The sequence below is a fragment of the Anolis sagrei genome, chromosome 3, assembly GCF_037176765.1.
Source record: "Anolis sagrei isolate rAnoSag1 chromosome 3, rAnoSag1.mat, whole genome shotgun sequence".
Taxonomy (NCBI): Eukaryota; Metazoa; Chordata; class Lepidosauria; order Squamata; family Dactyloidae; genus Anolis; species Anolis sagrei.
In genome coordinates this window covers 115,830,189-115,850,854 of record NC_090023.1, presented here as the reverse complement: position 1 = coordinate 115,850,854, position 20,666 = coordinate 115,830,189, and the positions used below count along the sequence as shown (strand labels likewise).

The 20,666-nt window shown below is 41.5% G+C and overlaps 2 protein-coding genes and 1 long non-coding RNA gene across 3 annotated transcripts in view; 1 reads left to right on the top strand and 2 right to left on the bottom strand.

Moving 5' to 3' along the window:
* The window catches only part of STK24 (serine/threonine kinase 24), a 43,984-nt gene extending 43,442 nt beyond the window's left edge, over positions 1-542 (bottom strand). Inside the window, exon 1 of the mRNA XM_060769527.2 lies at positions 252-542. Within this exon, the coding sequence (XP_060625510.1) occupies positions 252-296 (45 nt within the window). The 5' untranslated portion in view covers positions 297-542. The remainder of the gene's footprint in view (positions 1-251) is intronic.
* A 5,652-nt stretch (positions 543-6,194) lies between these two features.
* Positions 6,195-20,666, bottom strand: part of SLC15A1 (solute carrier family 15 member 1) — a 53,065-nt gene continuing 38,593 nt past the window's right edge. Inside the window, exons 19-23 of the mRNA XM_060769528.2 lie at positions 18,627-18,734; positions 10,055-10,148; positions 9,334-9,480; positions 7,448-7,555; positions 6,195-6,383 (exon numbers count right to left, since the gene is read on the bottom strand). Coding sequence (XP_060625511.2) covers positions 6,195-6,383; positions 7,448-7,555; positions 9,334-9,480; positions 10,055-10,148; positions 18,627-18,734 — 646 coding nt within the window. The remainder of the gene's footprint in view (positions 6,384-7,447; positions 7,556-9,333; positions 9,481-10,054; positions 10,149-18,626; positions 18,735-20,666) is intronic.
* LOC137096736 (uncharacterized) lies at positions 7,524-10,742 on the top strand. Its single transcript, XR_010909695.1, has 2 exons — positions 7,524-7,913; positions 9,601-10,742. It is a non-coding gene; the product is annotated as an uncharacterized lncRNA (long non-coding RNA).

Here is a 20,666-nt window from a genome sequence, read left to right as displayed (position 1 = left end):
GGGAGAGGAAACCCACAGGCAAAGTATGCACACACACAGAGACACAAATGCCGCTTGGCTTCCTGGGGAAAGAGTGGTCACTCCGTGGTGCCTCTATTGCAAGCCCCGCCGCCTCCTCCTCGAGCCTTGAAGGCCCTTCCCAAGGAGAGAGCCTGCCTGGAGAGGAGCCTCCTCAGGAGAAGGGGCTGCGCAGGAGGCGAGCGCGCATGCGCGGCGGGGAAAACGGCGAAAGGCCCCTTCCTCAGGCTCACCTGCATCCCCGGCAGGCCCGGCTGCTGCACCGGCGAGTGGGCCATGATGACGGCGGAAGCCCCGCCGCCGCCGCCGCCTCCTCTTCCTCCGCCACCGCTGCTGCTCCCGCTGCCTCTCCAGCGCCGTGGCCTTCGCTTGAGGAGGAGGAGGAGGAGGAGGAGGAAGGGGAGGAGGAGGAATCACCTCAGCCCCATCGCCTCCCTCCCCCGCCCCCAGCAGCGCCCCACAGAGAGAGACAGAGCGCGAGGGAGAGAGGCGGGCATGCGCAGAGCAAGAAGGGGAGGGGTTTTCGCCACCCGGCCTTCTACGTCACGGTTGGGGCGGGGCCACGTAGACCCCGCCTCCCGAGTGCGTCACCAAGCGAGTCGGTTTCTCTCTTTCTCATTCCTCCCCTCCCACTACGGAATGCAGAGTCGTAGTCTCGCGAGATCTCTCACTTTTGTAGGCAAAGGGTATTGCTGCCACTCTTAACTAGAGAGAGGGAGGCGGGCATGCGCAGAGGAGGAGAGCAGCTTTTGCCACCCGGCATTACGTCACGGAAGGGGCGGGGCCGTGTAGACCCCGCCTCCCGAGTGCGTCACCAAGCCAGTCGCTTTCTCTCTCGCTCTTTCTCATCTCCACCCCACCACTATGGAATCCCGGGAGTCGTAGTCTCGCGAGGTCTCCCACTTTAGTACCCAGACGGTATTGCTGCCACTCTTAATTGCTCTGGGCGGGCATGCGCAGAGGAAGAGAAGGGGAGGAGCTTTTGCCACCCCGCCTCCTACGTCACGGGCGGGGCGGGGGCCGTGTAGACCCCGCCTCCTCAGTGCGTCACCACGACGGTCGCTTTCTCTCTCTCTCTCTTTCTCATCCCCCCTCCATGGATTCCCGGGAGTCGTAGTCTCGCGAGGTCTTCCACTTTTGTAGGCAAAGGGTATTGCTGCCACTCTAAACCGCCCTGACTCAAGGCTGTGGAAGCATTGGAGTTGTAGGAGAGCCCCCGGGGGAGCAATGGGTTAAACCTTTGTGCCGGCAGGACTGCTGAACGACAGGTCAGGGGTTCGAATCCGGGGAGAGAGGGTTGAGCTCCCTCTGTCAGCTCCAGCTCCTCATGTGAGGATATGAGAGAAGCCTCCCACAAGGATGGTAAAAAACATCAAAACATCTGGGCGTCCCCTGGGCAATGTCCTTTGCAGACGGCCAATTCTCTCTCACCAAAAGCGACTTGCAGTTTCTCAAGTCGCTCCTGACGCGAAAAACCCCTCAGCCTTCCCTGCCAATGAGTGCTACAGTATTACCGCTCCCATGATCCCACAGCATTGCAAGTGGTGCCAAGCTGCTTTTATTCTAGGTTGCTGTGAGTTTTACGGGCTGCGTGGCCATGTTCCAGAAGATGTTTCGCCTGCATCTATGGCAGGCATCCTCAGAGGTTGTGAGGTCCTCTGAGGATGCCTGCCATAGATGCAGGCGAAACGTCAGGAGAGAATGCTTCTGGAAGATGGCCATACAGCCCGGAAAACACAGCAACCCAGTGGTTCCAGCCATGAAAGCCTTCAACAATACATTGAATCATAGAGTTGGAAGAGACCTCGTGGGCCATCCAGTCCAACCCCCTGCCAAGAAGCAGGAAAATCGCATTCAAAGCACCCCCAACAGATGGCCATCCAGCCTCTGTTTAAAAGCCTTCGAAGAGGGAGACTCCACCACACTCCAGGGCAGAGAGTTCCGCTGCATAACAGCTCTCCCAGTCAGGAAGTAATGTTCAGGTGGACTCTCTTTTCTTGTAGTTTGAAGCCATTTTTCCGCATCCTAGTCTCCAGGGCAGCAGAAAACAAGCTTGCTCCCTCCTCCCTGTGACTTCCTCTCACATATTTATACATAGCTCTCATGTTTCCTCTCAGCCTTCTCTTCTTCAGGCTAAACATGCCCAGCTCCTTAAGCTGCTTCTCATAGGGCTTGTACTCCAGACCTTCCAGACATTGCTTTCTTTCTAAATGATGTTGCAAGCTCACATCGTCCCAACAATCTTGTACTTTTAGTATTTCTTCTGTGGGAAATTGCCCAGTGTGGAATACATCTCACGATGTTAAAACAGTGGATGTGGTTCCTAATGAGAAATGCTGCATTATCAGAGGGCCACAGTTTGGTGATGCCTGGTGTAGATTGAGGGAAGTCATGTTACCCCTCTATTCTGCTTTGGGCAGAAACACCTGGAATACTGTGTCCAATTCTGGACACCACAATTCAAGAGAGATATTGACAAGGAAGGTGTCCAGAGGATGGTGACTAAAATGATCAAAGGCCTGGAGACCATGTCCTATGAGGAGCATCTTAAAGATCTGGGTCTGTTTAGCCTGCAATAGAGAAAGTTAAGAGGAGACATGATAGCCAAGTATAAATATGGTTTTTTTTGGTCGTGTCAGGAGTGACTTGAGAAGCTGCAAGTCGCTTCTGTTGTGAGAGAATTGGCCGTCTGCAAGGACGTTCCCCAGGGGACGCCCGGATGATTTGATGTTTTATCATCCTTGTGGGAGGCTTCTCTCGTGTCCCTGCATGAGGAGCTGGAGCTGATAGAGGTAGCTCATCCGCCTCTCCCCGGATTCGAACCTGCGACCTGTCGGGTCTTCAGTCCTGCCGGCACAGGGGTTTAACCCACTGTGCCACCGGGGGCTCCTAGTATAAATATGTGAAAGGATACCATAAGGAAGAGGGAGCAGGCTTGTTTTCTGCTGCCCTGGAGAAGAACTTTCTGACCATGAAAGCTGTTCAGCAGTGGGTCTTTGCCTCAGAGTGTGGTAGAAGCTCCTTCGTAGGCTTTTAAGCCGAGGCTGGATGGCCATCCATTAGGGGTGCTTTGATTGGGCTTTCCCTGCATGTCAGAGCGCTGGACAGGGGAGTCTCTTTCAACTCTATGATTCTAATGGGGTTGTTGTATGCCTTCAAGTCATTATTGGCTTATGGAGACCCAAAGGTAAATCTATCACAAGATTTTTGAACTTAAAAGGTCCAAGTGTGGATTCACACCTGTTTTCCAATGCCATAGTCCAGTGTTCAAACCATTATGCCACACTGGCTTCCACTTTACAAATCTGCCATAGTAAATAAGGGACAGCGAGTTCCAGTTTAATTGTGTATTCCATGCCGCCGCAATGATTTTTAATGTTTGGCGCTTAAATACAAGAACAAGAAAAGAAACACATCAAAGTAAATCACACCAGTGTCTTACATAAACTAGGATGCAAATATCCCTTCAGTTATCTATTTGTTGCTGTGAATGGGTTAATGGTAAATAACAATGAAAGCAAAACAAATAATTTTAGAAAATATAATCTCAATAGGATTCTATGTATTTGCATAGATAACAAGAAAATCTTGGATTTGTTCATAACAATCCTTCCCTAGGCAATCACTGAATTCCTTTCGTGGGATGATCAATTATCTTAAGTTTCTGCGTTAACCTAGTTACTGTGTCACACCCAGAGCCAAACTCTTCAACAATTAAAATAATTGGTGTTGATCAAACTCATTGCAAAAACGTAACGACACCAAAGGCAGTCTAATTAGGCCAAGGAAGAATTTCATAGCCACATCTTTCTTCACTGCTTTTCTGCGGCCGGTTGCTAGGATCATCCATCTCCATATTCTAGAAAATATGTGCCACTGAGTAGCAATTATGCCATTAATGTTAGACTCGACGTTGTCATCTTAAATATAAACACCCCATTAAATACAGTGTTTAGTACACTGATGTGTATCACGTCACTGAGATGTATTATTTTACTTTTTTTTCAAAATGTATTAAATTATGCTCCTTTATTGTTTCATGATCATACATTAGAAGCCCCAGCCACAAAAGGGCATTCTTGTGATTGCACAATATCATGGTTAGTAGCTAAAGATTTTCCCCTGACATGAAGTCTAATCATGTCCAACTCTGGGGGTTGGTGCTCATCTCCATTTCTAAGCTGAACAGCTGGCGTTGTTCATAGACACCTCCAAGGTCATGTGGATGGCATGACTGCATGGAGCGCCATTACATTCCCGCCAGAGTGGTACCTATTGATCTACTCACATTTGTATGTTTTTGAACTGTTAGGTTGGTGGTTCAAATCCACTCCCCGGATTTGAAGTGCCAACCTTTCGGTCGGCAAGTTCAGCAGCTCAGTGGTTTATCCTGCTGTGCCACTGGGGGTTGTCACTTCAAACCAATGTTCAACTCATTTCTAGGCTGTCCTTCTCCATTAAAGGGGTGGGGAGAGAGAGACTCTCATATTTAGGCAGCAGAAAGCGTTTCAAAAAAAATGTCAATGTAGTGCAATAGACCAACCGCATCAGCAAGTTTGAGACATGTACATATTCTTGTGGTCATCATTTTTCTTCACTTCCCCACCCACAAGCTGCTGGCTATCCCTCTTCCAATAAACAGCCAGAGGGGACCTGCAAAGCTGTAACTTCCCACTTTCTCCCCATCTTCTTCATTTTCCAAATAATTCGAGTAACCGCAGTTTCACAGGTAATTCCAGGCACTAACAAGGTCTTCCCTTGTTGATCAAGTATTTCCTTAAGTTTTTTGCAAGGCTTTGAATTGGATTATATGAGCCTACATTGCCAGATAATCTGGGACCCTGGGATATAGAGCAGTGTAGATCCAGCCAAAAGCAGCACTTATAGCAGGCATGGGCAAACTTTGGCCCTCCAGGTGTTTTGGACTTCAACTTCCACAATTGAAGCCGGCAAGCTGTTAGTTATTGTGGGAGTTGAAGTCCAAAACACATGGAGGGCCAACGTTTGCCAGGGTTATAGGAACTGGAATCCAGTAACATCAGTGAGGCCACAAGTTGCCCACTCCTGTCTTAAAACCATACATTGCTGTCACCATTATCATTTCAGTCTAATTCTTCAAATGTCTTTCAATTTCTAGCAACATATTTGAGGCCAACTCTACCCCACTACTACCTAAAATAGAAAAAAGACTCCCTTGTAGCCAGGAACGAGGATCCTAAGACTGTAAGACTCTGACAGACTCCAGGTCTCATCAGCACTGAGTGTAGCTATTGATCAGGAATGATGTTCATGTGTGCGATCTGCTGGATCGCAGGTTTTCCACCATCTGTGCCACTTACTTTGCAAAAATATGGTTGTAATTTTTTTTTTTTTTGGCTGCAGAGAAAGTATATCTGAACAACATACCAGTGTTTTCCAAAGATGATGTGTAAGGACACTCTGTACCCACCTGGACGCCACACACCAGAAGCGACTTGCAATTTCTCAAGTCGCTCCTGACATGAAAAAAAACCCATCTGGACAATAGTGAAGTAGTTTGTTCTCCTTTAAAGAAAGTAAATTCTGACTCTAAACTGTTACAATCAAAGATTTATTTCACTTTTTAAAATTCCTCTTTGTTCATTTCTATCATTGTTGGCACAATAATTTAGTTTTGGCAGAATCCTCCAGAAGAAACTGAAGGAAGAGGTTTATTGTGCAACACAAGGATTGTAAACATTCAGCTGGCTCAGGTGCATGTCTTTTGGAAAAATACATTCATTATTTGCATGGCAACATTCAAAAACCTTTAAGCCCCCAGTACTCTACTTGGAAAACAAGTGCCTAGATCTGGGAGTACTTTCCTTTGCTTACAATATAAAATTAAAGCCGTCCTGTATAAAAATAATACTTTGAATATCTTTTCATTGTGGCAAGTGAAGTTGGATTCAAACCCCTCTCCTTTTTTTAAAGTGCAAAATCTTCTGAGGAAGAACTGGGGTTTTCTTCATTTTCTTCACAGAACAAATTTCCTGATCTTTGGCCCCAGAAGGATGTGGGGCTTCTCCTGACGCGCGCTGAATGCACCTCTGCCCAGCTTCGCCAATAACAGAGTGGCACACACAGGTCTCAAGCTAGAGACCCACAGTTCTTGGGATAGCAGCCCACAGTCTCACATTCATCCCTTCCATATGTGTTCACATCTTAGTCTGTGCAGTGGATCCATATTCCTGCAGTGGTAAACCCTTTTCACGCTTCTTGTTTTCCTCCTCTACAAGTTGGGCTTCAACCTCAGCTGGGTCCACATAGGTGTAAAAATAGGCCATGATGGCAAAAATGACAGTAACTACGAGAAGCAAACTGGCAAACAAAACATATTCTGTCCACTGCAAAAAGAAAAAAGAAGCAAGAAAGACAAATTTAGATTAGATTTTTGCACTTCGCACTGTTGCTGGCAAATAAACTTTTAAAACACTTTTTCATGAATTCAAAAAACAGATTATTATCCATTAATATAAATAGTTGTATGAGCTTCAAGTTTCAGATGTTAGCATAGACCACATGTGACAAAGCAAGAAATAACTCAATGTCATTGTTCACTTCTGGGAATGAGGCACTGGACTGTCCAATATCTAGAATATTAACTCTTTTTGGGGTGAGAGTGAGGGTGAGGGCAGAAAAGCTTATGGATGTGTTATAACACAGGTTGAGTACCCCTTATCTGATGTATCCTAGTCATGATGTCTAATCATAGGAAACAAATCCAATAGAGTCTCCATAAGCTCTAAAATTACTTCTGGATGCTAAAAGCAGGCTTTCATGTCGAGCAAATTTTCATGTGGCGAGGAGGCTTCCCATTTCGTGCTTCATAAGAAATGGAAGACATGAAAAAAATGGTAGAAACAGTAGGAACGAATTTTGCATGCAACTCTATTGGGGAATGCACAAAACACAGCAGTATCCATGAAGGATCATTCTAAGCAGACTGAAAGATTTAAATATAAATGTTATGAAAACTAACATCAGAACAGCTTAATGGGATTTCTTTCTCAGTAGCTATGTATATTATTGTGCTGTTAACATCAAAGAATACCAGTTTTTCATATTATAGGTGGTCCTAATTTTTCAGCCTCAAATGCCAGATGTGACCATTAAGCTTGCAGAAGTGGCCTACTCATCAGCAAGCATTTTGTCTTTTCTTTTTAAAAAAACAAAACAAAACATTAATTGCTAGTTTCAGATGTTAGCATTTAGAAGTAATTTTATGACTTATGGAGACAGTGCTGGATTTGTTTCCAGTCAAATATCATAGCAGCATCTCCCCATGTTCCGCACTGTAATAAAATTACAGCTCTGGCATAGTAAAATAGCTGTATGGCTGCTCTTTCCCATACCTTCATGTACACTTGTAACAGTTACAGTTTCTTGAACAGTTTATTATTTACTTTACCTGTTCCTCTAGTTTTGATGCTCCTGCTATAATAAGGACAATGATATTGCCAACAGCCACAGTCAACAGCCAACCAGCTTGCAACACAGACTTCATGTTTGCAGGTGCCTACAGAATCAAAATGTGTAATGTAATTCAATTGCATGTGTAGGGGGGTCATTTCCAAAAGGAAAAAGCATTTGAAAATGATAAAGCGGAAATAACAGCAGTAGCAGCAGTACAGAAGCTTCTAGTGCCAGCAGTAGAGTGACTGAGCTTAAACCATTCAGGGGCAGGGTCAAGCTTAAAAAGTTATTCAATCTTTCACGTCGAGACTTTCTATGTCTCCCTTTATGCCTCAGATTGCAGCACACACAGAAGTACTAGAACCTGCCGAGGGACTGACCTTGTTGATGGAGCTGACCTCTTTCTTGCTCTGCACCAGTAAGCTGCATAGCCACACCTATCACTACATCTTATTTTTGAGGTATGATTTATATTGTGTGAATGCTTCCAAATCCTGCTACGGCTTATTTTATGGGTATGTTTTATTTTTGGGGAAACAGAATATCAGTCTCATAAGGAAAGTGATAGAAGGAAAAAACAAAGTGACAGGCAGACAGAGACGCCAATGAGGCTTTTCCCTGCCATTCAGACAGCATGGCCAGTCCAGCGGAGTTGATGGCCAAGGAGCATCACTTCAATACTGGTGGTCTTTGCTTCTTCTAGCACGCTGACATTTGTCCACCTGTCATTTCTCCGCGTTGTCTGAATACTCGATCACCATCTCCCAAAGCAGTTACTCTACTCTGAACTCAAGAACGGGAAACAGAATGTTGGTGGACAGGAAGAGAGATTTAAAGATGGGCTTAAAGCCAACCTCAAAAACTGTGGCATAGACACTGGGAACTGGGAAGTCCTGGCCCTTGAGCGCTCTAACTGGAGGTCAGCTATGACCAGCAGTGCTGCAGAATTTGAAGAGGGCACGAATGGGGGTGAAAGGGAGAAATGTGACAAGAGGAAAGCATGTCAAGCCAACCTTGACCGGGACCGCCTTCCACCTGGAAACCAATGTCCTCAGTGCAGGAGAACAAGCGGATCAAGAATAGGGCTCCACAGCCACCTACGGACCCACCACCAAGACGCTACATCTAGAAGACAATCATCCTTGTGCTATGAGGGATCGCCTAAGTAAGTAAGTTTCCCTGCCAGTTAACTCCTCTACCTGGCTAAATCCTAGATGAGGACAATAGCCTTGTATAGGATGTGGTAGACTTCCAACCTTTCTCAGCTCATAGGTGGATTTTAAATGTTGAAAATATTAAGGTAGCTGTCACAAAATGGTTATCATGGAAGTGCCCATTCACAAAACATTTTGCACTATAGTTTTAAAAACTCTGTAACTGTTAGAAAAATGCACTTAAAGTTGTATCTATTTGTGCCATTGTAATGGGTTTTTAATTCCTCCGATAGTCCTTACTGATGTCATACTAATATTGTGTTTGTATGTGTATATATGCATATGTTATGTGTGTTATATGTGTTCCAGAATTCTGGAATCAAACATAAATACAACAGAATTTGGATATTTGTATAGCTTTACTTTTATATGAAATGTTAAATTAATTTCTCCATGGCAAACATTTTGTATATAACATGAGAATCACACGCATCTGACTGTGGCCCCTTCTATACTGCCATATATAGAAGGGGCTTACGACAAATGTGCAACTGAAGAGAAATATACCATGTTCAAAGACCAAAGACCATTTGATCTAGGTGTCACAAACCTACTTCTAAGTACGATTATATGTCTTTCCTTGGAAACTGTTTCAGTGTTTACCCAGTTTATCAGTATTTCAGGACTATAGTTAAAGCTGAAACTATTACAGAAGTAATTAAGTTACCTGCGAGTATGAAAATGATAGCCCAGTCACCGAGAAGACAACTTCGCCACAAGTCATAAGGAAATACTGGGGGATTTGCCAAGCCATACTGACTGTGTTGGCTTGAATATCTTCAATATATCTGAGTTTTAGTTCATTGCCATCACACTGGAAAGAAAAGCCAGTTTACATTAATTATACAGAATAATTAAATGTTTAGCATTCTTTAAAAAAAAGAATTAAAATGTTTATACTGCATTCTTTTTCTGCCACCATGCACAACTCCAGTGGGAAACATGAGAGTAAAGGTACATTAGACATGAGAGAAAGATATCTATCAGCCCAAGGTGAACTGAACCACCTAACTGAGCTCTACGGGCCAATGGATACTCCACCACAAACATGAGAAGAGCCGAAAGACTAAGAACAAGCCATGAGAGTAAAGACAAAGATCCACCCAGAGGAAAAGTGTTCTTGCCATACATCAAGGGAACCACTGACCACATAGGGAAGCTGATGAGGAAACACAACCTACAAACTATCTACAGACCCACTAAGGAAATCCAACAAATGCTACGTTCAGCAAAGGGCAAGAGGGATCTTCTCACCTCTACAGGAGTCTAACGTATACCATGCAGCTGTGGACAAGTCTACATAGGGACCAGCAAACACAGCATTGCCCAAACATGAATCAAGGAAAATTTTGCAGGAATCTCCAAACTCTTTGTTTTTCATAACTTACCCCCTCTACTATAATAGTATAAGCGCTGCCAAATCCAAATGGCAAAGACCTTGTTGTGCAGTTGTAGTTATCTGTGCGAATTGTAATATCTTTTCTGGAAAAAAAATAGAAAAAATATGAATACTCTAGAAATTTAATATTAGACTTCCTGGAATGACTGGAATTAAAAGTTGTTTGTTCACATTATTTGAAAAAGGGGGGTACAAATACATGTAATAATAGTAATAATATTCTCTCAGTGCTGCATAATGTATTGCTGTTTTCTGTGACCAAAATGAACTGTATCAATGTATTGTCGAAGGCCTTCATGGCCGGAATCACTGAGTTGTTACGAATTTCCCAGGTTGTATGGCCATGTTCCAGAAGCATTCTCTCCTGATGTTTTGCCTGCATGCCTGCCCATAGATGCAGGTGAAACGTCAGGACAGAATGCTTCTGGAACATTGCCATACAGCCCGGAAAACTCGCAACAACCCATGGACTGTATTGTTTCCAATTTTAAGGAAAGCATTATAAGAAGCAAACGCAAGGGATTCTTAGTCGAAAACGTGTAGGTTAAGCTGATGGGAAGCGGGCCAGCCAAGGACACCGAGCATCCAGCTAGAATGCAGTGTCCAAGATCCTGAAAAAGCAATTCCAACTTGTTTTTGTTGACATACAGTGCCGCAATAAATGTATTCTGCATTTTCCTAGTGCTGAGTATCTTGTATATTTCAAGTGGCCCAAATAGAAACTTAATTCATTTCAATTTCAGATGTGGAAAAGTCAAAAGGGTTGGTGGCTAAACACTTCTGTAAGGTATTGTAAATTTAAGTACAGTAGTGTCGCTTATCCAACATAAACGGGCCAGCAGAACATTAGATAAGCAAAAATGTTGGATAATAAGGAGGGATTAAGGAAAAGCCTATTAAACATCAAATTACATTATGATTTTACAAATTAAGCACCAAAACATCATGTTTTATAACAAGTCAACAGAGAAAGCAGTTCAATACACGGTAACGTTATGTAGTAATTACTGTATTTACGAATTCGGCACCAAAACATCTGTGGATCCTGGTGGGAGACAGACAGCGTTGGATAATACAGAACATTGGATAAGCGAGACTCTACTGTACTCTGTATCCACTGGAGCATTTTAATTTATCTGACAAAATACATCCTTCTCTATACATTTTCTAGAGAGCATGACTGTGATAATCTTGGGCCAGCAGTCCCTCATTTCAATAGAGTTTGCTATTACGGATGGTGTTGCATATCCATGCAGAGTCTGAGAACATATCTCTCAGCAGTACAGAGGTTGTACTTTACCTGGACAGTACTTATGTGCTTTTGGAAAGTACTATAGAACTGTAAGTTAAGGACATTGTTGGCATTAACAGTAGACTATATGGACTATATGCCCTCACCGGGTTCGACTTCCGGTGAGGGCAAAATGGAGGCAGCAGCGGTTCTCTGAAGCTCCGCATTTCAGAGACTGTTTTTCCCTTCCCTGGCAGGTCTGGAGACCGAATAAGCTCCCCAACACTGACGGATAAGGTCAGGTTGGCAATATATCACGGTGAAGCAGAAGTGGGAAGGTGGGGGTCCGTTGGGAGCCCCACCAACCCACTAGCTCACTGTTGACGAGACGCAGGGAAGAGGACGCCGACCAAAAGGCCAGGCATGCAAGCCTACCGCCCTCATTAATAAAAGAATTTGAGGAATAACAAAGAAGAAGAATAAGAAAGATAAAGGAAACAGGAAAGGAAAGAAGAAAGAGAGACAAGCAAAGAAAGGTAGCTACCTATTATATTCACCAAAACAAAAAACAAAAAAGGAAAACAAGCTTTACTCACTCAAACGGAGTGAAGACGGAGAGGAGAGGAGAGCAAGGAGAGGCAGCTGAGCAGAGCCGACGAAGGGGAGACGCGGATGGACCGAGGAGCGAAGGGCAAGGCCTGAGGGGCGAAGAACGAGGACGAGAAGAGCGAGAAAAGCTGGGAGAGCCGAAGGGAGCGAACGCGAGGGTCCAGACGAAGCCAGGACACAGCCGAGGAGAAAGGAGAAAGGAGGAGAGAGGTGGTGGTCCCCAAGCGGCTACAAGACGATTACAGAAGGTGCCGAAAAGCCGCGAAGCCGTAAAGGAGGAAAAAAGCCGGAAAAAGCCAGAAAGCCGCTGCAAGTTAGCAAACGCTGCAACTCCTAACATAGAGGGAGCCTCCGAACACAGAGGGAGCCTACCAAGAACCTACCAAGTGAAAGACCCTTGAAGCCCAACTACAAAGCAAAATAATAATAAAGAAGAAAATAGGAGCTCCAAAACGAGGCACAAAGGCCCAGGATATTCCTGGAACAGGAGACCAGCAGAACAGGGGAGAGACCCCCAACAAACTGAAATACCAAGCTCCAAACAAGGTAATGTGCACGGTTGAAGTGCATACCTTTTATGTCTATATTTTAGTCTCCACTCAGACTACGAAAGCAAGGGAAGCCCCCTATTTACCCCAAAGCCAGTCTATTAAGCTAGAGAACAAGACAAACTTTAGTTAATTTCTAGCTATTATAATCAAATCTTTTGGCTTAAGATTGTTTGTAGATATCTATTATAGGAAGCACCCAATGTACTCATAGGAATGTGATATATATATATAATAACAAGCAAGTGTGTGTAATTTTTTGATACTCCCTTCGGGATAAGATTGCTTAAATTGTTAAACCAAGCATAACAATATAACTTATATCTAACCTACCTAATCTGCTTTGCATTAATTTTAAACAAAAGCCTTATTGGTAAGAACACCCCAATATATATACAAAACTATTGTGCCACAATTATTGTTATACTGTTGTATATACATATGTGTAAATATTGTGATAGAATTAGATGTAACGCCCAGAAATACGTTAAAGTGCCAATGGCCATATAGAAGATACCAAGCAAAAGCTTAGCAGACTGTAAGCTTTTTGCCAACCTAATTGGTCAGAGACAGACAGAGACATCCAACAAAAGACAACCCATAAAATCTTAGATTCACCCCAGATCCACAACAATGGAGAAGATCAACCTAACTAAGCAAATCAAAGGAATAACAGCGAGAAGAAACTCCCTCCAAGGGGACCCTATACCTAAAGAACCTAAAGAACCCACCGCTAGAGATATAATGGAGGAACTAACCAAGATACAAGCAGCACAGGAAAAAATGCAAGAGGCGCAGACGAAAATACAAAATTCCCAACAAAAACTAGTGAATTTAGAATCCAACTTACAAAAGATGATAAAAGAAGAGATGGGGAAGGTGAGAGAAGAAATTAAAGAAGAAATCTCAGCTATCAAAACCGACTTGGGAGCCATTCAGAAGGAAGTCAATGAGATGAAAAAAGAAAGTGAAACACAGAAAAAATCAGTGGACAAAGTAAATTCAAGAGTGGGAAAAATAGAAGAACTAACCTCTAAGATGAAAAGATTGCAAGAGACGACCGAATTGAGGGAATCGGAATATCAGATTCGGATTAGAAATATCGAAGAAAGAGAACAAGACAACATAAGAAACATAGCAATTGAAATAACAGCTAAACTACTAGAAATACCCTGGGAGGAAATGGACAAGAATATTGACCGAGCATACAGAGTGCAGACATCCTATGCCAAAAAGAATGGCACACCAAGAGACGCTGTAATGCATCTAACAAGAAAATGCTTAAGAGATCAAATATTTATGAAAAGTGCAAAAGAGTCGACATTCTACAGGGGGAAGAAAGTTACCATCTTGAAGGAGGTCCCATCATTTGTGATGAGCAAAAGAAAACAATATTACTTTCTAACAGACGAACTGAAAAAACAACAAATCAAATTTCGCTGGGAGAAGTATGAAGGTATAATGGTTACTTATGGAGAGGAAAAATACTGGTTAACATCAGTAGATAAAGCAAAAAACTTTTATAAACAAATTAGGAAAAAACAACCAAAGAAAGGCCAAGAAAAGAGACATCAAGAAGCAGAAGCTGAAGGATCAGAGGAGGACGAAACGGACTCAGGAGAGGCACTAACAGAAAGAAGAAAGGGTGAAAAGAGGGCCAGACATACATCCCCAGAGGACCACATCAAACAAATCCACAAAAACAAGGCAACAAAGGACTTAATTAACCTAACCCCAAATGATGAAACTACGGATTGTGTCGAATAATGTGAATGGGCTTAACAACCCTAATAAAAAGAAATTAATATGCAACCAGTTTAAGTCTATGAAATGTGATTTAATTGCACTACAGGAAACGCACATAATGCAAAAGCACTCAGCCCATTTAGAAAACAAACAGCTAGGAAAATTATATTACTCATGTTCACCGAAAAAGAAAAAGGGAGTTGCTATGTATATAAAAGATTTCCTTAATCCAGAATTAGCATTCAAAGACGATGAAGGTAGGATAATAGCTGTTAAAATCAAAGTAGGGAGCACCAACATCCTCATATGCAACATCTATGCTCCTAATGGAGCAAAGACCACCTTCGTTAAGTACTTAAAGAAGAAAATCGCGGAACATATGTATGACAACCTATTAATAATAGGTGATTTTAATGGAGTGGTGGATTGTAAACTAGATAAATCAAAAAACAAAGCAAAAAGGGGAGACCCTACAGGAGGGAGATTGCCACTCAGTTTCTTACAAATACAACAAGATCTCCAATTAAAAGATATCTGGAGAATGAAGAACCCAAGTTCAAAGGATTACACATTCTACTCCAACAGGCATGACTCATGGTCCAGGATCGATATGGGTTGGGCGTCCAACAGCCTAGCGGTTAAAACCACCAAAGTAGAAATACTACCAAGGACACACTCCGATCATGGCCCTTTAAGGATAGACATACAAATAAGTCCGCACTATAGAAGATGGAGGCTAGATGACACACTTATTAGATCAGAAGAAGACATCAAAAACAACAAAAAAATTCTACAAGAATTCTTTGACAATAATGTAGACAAGGGCACAAAACTAGAAATAGTCTGGGAAACGAGTAAAGCATTCATGCGGGGCCATTTCATCCAACAGGGAGCAATAAGAAATAAAAAGAAGAAAGAAGTAGAGACTAAACTGGCAAGAAGACTAAAAGAGAAGGAAGACACTCTTAAAAGAAGACCAGGAAACAAAAAAATCAAATTAGAAATAGAATTAATCAAGAAGGAAATGGAAGCAACACAAATAGATCAGATGGCTAAAAATTTGAAATATATTAAGGCCCGGCATGTGGTAAGTGTAAATAAGCCAGGAAAATACCTAGCGAAAAAACTTATGAAGAGGAAACAACAAAAATACATAACCCAGATTAAAGAAGGTGACAAAAACTACACCAAAGAAAAAGAAATTGCAGAACAATTTAGAAAATATTACCAAGAGCTCTACAAAAAAGATCTAATAGACAAAGAAGATATGATGGCATTTCTCTCAAAACGAAAAATTCCGAGGATCTCTGATATGGAACGAGAATATATGAATAAACCAATTGAGGAAGAGGAAGTGACAAAATGCATAAATAACCTAGCAGCTAACAAAACTCCAGGTCCAGATGGCCTCACAGCCCAATACTATAAGACCTTCAGGGAAGAACTAGTACCACACCTAAAGGACATAATGAACAACATCATGAGAGGCGGCGATATGCCAGAGACGTGGCATGAAGCTAACATCACGCTCATACACAAAGAAAATGCAGAACCTACCAACCCAAAAAACTACCATCCTATCTCGCTGCTGAATTATGATTACAAAATATTCACAAGTCTGTTAGCAGAGAGATTTAAAAAACTACTCCAAGAAAGAATAAAAGAAGATCAACGGGGATTTCTCCCAAACAGACAAATGAGGGACAACATAAGGTCGGTGTTAAATATTATTGAATTATGTGAAAAAAACCCTCAAAATAATATAGGCCTACTATTTTTAGATGCGGAAAAGGCCTTCGACCGCACAAACTGGGACTTCATAACAGCAGTGCTCACAGAAATGGACATTGGATACTTCATTAAAAACGCCATAAGAGCTATTTATTCTAACCAAACTGCAACGGTAATTGTTAACGGCCTAGAATCAGACAAGATCAAAATCCAGAAAGGTGTGAGACAGGGCTGTCCCCTGTCCCCACTTTTATTCATATTAGTATTGGAGATTCTGTTGGAAGACCTAAGAGAAGACAAAGAGCTAGAAGGTCTGAAGATCAGCTCAGAGGAGTATAAAGTGTTAGCCTTCGCTGACGATGTTGTGTGTATAATAGATAATCCAGCGCAAAACACCACTAAATGGATAACCAAGATCGAGACCTTTGGTAAACTGGCAGGAGTTAAAATAAATAGGAACAAAACAAAAATGTTAACAAAAAATGTAACAAAAAAAGACAAAGACAAAATTTTCGAACACACAGGAATAGAAGTAACAAAAAAAATTAAATACCTAGGTATTGTGATCTCCTCATCGAATAGGAATTTATTCAAAGAAAATTATGAGAAAGTCTGGACGGAGATTAAAAAAAAATTGGAAAACTGGAAATATCTCAAACTCTCCCTACTAGGTAAAATAGCAGCCATAAAAATGAGCGTGCTGCCCAAGCTAATATTCCTATTCCAGATGATCCCAATCATCAAAACGAGCTTATGCTTCAAAACATGGAATAAAGACATCTTAAAATTCATCTGGGATGGGAAAAAACATCGGATAAATTTTCAAAATCTCACTGATGCAAAGCAGAGAGGAGGGCTGGCTATGCCGGACCTACAAGTCTATCACGAAGCGTCTGCTCTACTTTGGACCAAAACGTGGGCCACCCTGGACCAGAAAAAGTTGCTAACGCTGGAGGGTTACGATATCCGAAGAGGATGGCACGCATACCTGTGGTATGAAAAAGCGGCCATCGAAAGAAACTTTACAAATCATTATATCAGATCTTCGTTATTGAAAACCTGGAACAAGTACAAAAGTCTGTTTTACAGGAAAACACCGACATGGATATCACCAGTGGAGGCCCACCACAAAAGAGAAATCCCCAGAAGTAAGTGGCTCAGCTACAAGCAACTGATCATCAAAAATAATGGAGAATGGCAATTGAGACCGCTAGAAGAACTAAAAAAAGAAGACAAGGGTCTGAGCTGGCTCCATTACCTACAAATTAAAGAACACTTTAAAGTAGATCTAAAAATGGGCTTTAACGAAACCGACACATGCTGGGATCTTGTGATGAAAAAAGATAAAAAATTGATCAAGATACTATACCAGAAACTACTCGAGTGGAAGAACGAAAAGGAGGTGATCAAAGAAAACATGACCAAATGGGCCAAAGACATCGGCCACTCAATACTACTCGACGAGTGGGAGCAAGTCTGGAGAAACAAACTAAAATTCACAAAAGCAACTAACTTAATAGAGAATTGGTACAAGGTATTTTACAGGTGGCATCTAACACCAATGCAACTGGCTAAATTTAACAAGAAAAATGATGGGATATGTTGGAAGTGCAAAAAAGAAAACGGAACCTATTACCACCAATTCTGGCAATGTGGGGAAGTCAAGAAATTTTGGAAGATGGTACACAACCATACTCAGAACATTACTCGCTCCAAATTTGATATGAAACCTGAAACTTATCTACTGAACATAACGAACACAAATTTTAAAACAAGCCAAGAAAGAACGCTCTTTTACTTATCCGCAGCAGCCAGAATCTTAATTGCAAAAAAATGGAAAAACAAGGAGATCCCTAGCAGCAGAGACTGGTTTGAAAAGCTGATAGAATTCAGGAATCTAGACAATCTCTCGCAAGCCTTAGAAAAAGAAAAAGAAAATAAACAAATAAACTGGAAGGATATTGAAGAATATATTAAGAAACAAAATAAATTAGATCTATAAGGTGCTACAGCTAAGAATCAGACTTAAGAAGGTTAAAGAAGAACAGATTTAAGGACAAGATGATACTTTCCTGCAGACTGAACGGGAGTCCGACTACTATCCTTACCCCCTTACCCCATCCCTAGACCCCCCCTCTTCTCCCTTTCCTCTTTCCCTCCCCATCTCACTCCTCTCCCACACTACTTGCCGATTTCCCACCCTTTCTATCCAGCATATTGTTCCCACTCTTTCACTGTATTAAGAAAACCCCCCCAAAAAAAACCAATAAAAAAAAACAAAACAGTAGACTATATGGAAAGCCAATCATCTGAACTCTCACATAGTAATAGCTTGAATTCATGCATTTACACCATTTATGCAATAAAACAAGGTTCACTGTACTTTGAGAGGCAAATTTAGATAATAAAAATGACATAAGGCACACATGTCAAATGCAAGACCCACAGGCCAAATCTGGCCCGTCACCTCAGGGTGATATAACTACATTTATACACTTATACAATTACAAATGGCCCTTTAAAGGCAACCATAAGGCTGATGTAGCCCTTAGTGAAAATGAGTTTCACACCTCTGATATAAGGCAAAAAGCAAATAAAAATACTTTCCAACAGCAGGGGAAACAGCATTCCAATAAAACATTTCAAACCCCCAACACAACTTTGCTTCAAAAGTGTGAAATAGCAGTAATACTTACTTTCCTCTTTGATAATTTGTGTAGTTTGTGGCAGAAAAATACGACACATATGGAAAATAAGTACCACCCATAGAGATATTGATAGGTACATCCATGTTGTTTATGAATCTTTTTTTTAAGAAAAGAGATAAACATATTGCATTAAAACACAACTGTTTATAAACTATGTACCACAGAAATTAAAATAGTATCATGGCATAACTGTATTTCAATTAAGTTAAATGAATCTTCAACTTTACTTATAGCAACTTTAATAAGCTCTTGAGTAGATCTGATTTCTCTAGTTTTGAATCTGTTTTTCCCAGAGATAAAGGCAGGAGGATTTAGAAAGATGTTGTCTACACCAGCGAAGTACTGTATTTCTTCAATTCTAAGATGCACTTTTTTCCCATATCTAAAAACAGGGTGTCTTAGAATTGCAAATGCATTTATATATGCGTGGGTAAAGCCTTTTTTCTGTTGGTAATACTGAAAATAGTGTGCACCTTACAAATGATAGTGTCTTAGAAATTAAGAAATATGGTAATTCTGCAATGCACAGCAGTCTTCCCTGCAATACAATGCAGAGCACTCTTCCCTGGATTCACACCAGATTCACTTCATTAGTGCCATATCTACTCAAAATAAATTGAGCTCCAAAATTCTATTGATAACCACACATGCCTGAATTACAGGGTTTTCTTCCTATTTTCTCCTTTGTACCCAAGTGAATGATCATATATAAGGGTTTGAACTTTAAATGTCTTCTAACACATGCATATATACACTTCTATAGTTAATAAACTGACATCTGGCAAACAGAAAATCTCAGGCCTTAAGAAATAGGAAGTGAGCAAAATTCACATAGGAAGGATCATTCGGGGGGAAGTGCATCATTCAGAGCATCATTCTTTCTGGAGTGTATGGCGAAGGGCTGAATTTTATTTTTCCCTGACACTCATACACATTTATCTATTTATCTACTAGCTGTCCCCTGCCATGCGTTGCTGTGGCCCAGTCTGTGTATATGTGTTTTGTGTGTATATATGTGTGTATATGTGGTTTTGCACATACATTGTAATGGGGTTTTTTTTTTGGCTTTTTAAGTCTCTTCTGCTGTGTTTTTCAGTGTTTTTATGAGTGATGGTCACTCATTGGCCTGATAGCTATATTGTGTCCAAATTTGGTGTCAATTCGCCCAGTGGTTTTTGAGTTATGTTAATCCCACAAACGAACATTACATTTTAATTGATATAGATATATACATCTATATATACATATACATCTATATATACAATACAAGTTAACATATTTTGTATTTATGCATATGTCTGTGCGTATCTCTTGGGCAATTTCCAAGATTTCCAGAAAGCACTGTGACTCCCACCGACAAAACTTGGATCTGGACCAAACTTGGCACACACACCCCTCATGACCAACTTTAAATACTGGAGGGCTGGGGAATAATCCAGAATGATGGGAGTTGCAGTTCACCCAACATTCATGGAGCATTGTGAACACTTTTGCTGCAATTTTGCCTCAAGGTGTTCCTCTCTCCCCCACCCACAGATCAGAAATGAAGCATCTCCAGCTTCTTAGTAGAATATTAGGACATTAGATATTGATGGTTTAATTTTTAAAACTTTTTGTTGATATTTTATACAGCAGTTCCACTATAATCCATATTTTATGCTGTCTTCCTAATGCTTTTGCTGTTTTGTTTGGTACGCACTCTCCAGAATATTCTTTGATTTGAAAGTGTTTAGTGATTTTAAAAAAACATTCTCTGCTCCATTACAATGTGAAGCAACTGCATGATAGATTACATTTACTTATTAACCTTATGGTTGGAGATGCCAGACCAAAATGAAAGGAATTATAGTCCCATTTCCTCCCTTCTTCCATATGATGCCTAGAAATGGCTCGCACATTACATATGATCACATCAGACTGTCATCGTCTTGCAAGAGTGTTCAGTGAAGTGGATCAGAGAAGGCCCAATGACATATGAGCAGGAGATGAGTGTGATTTCATGCGATGCACTGAGTGTAACCAGATACT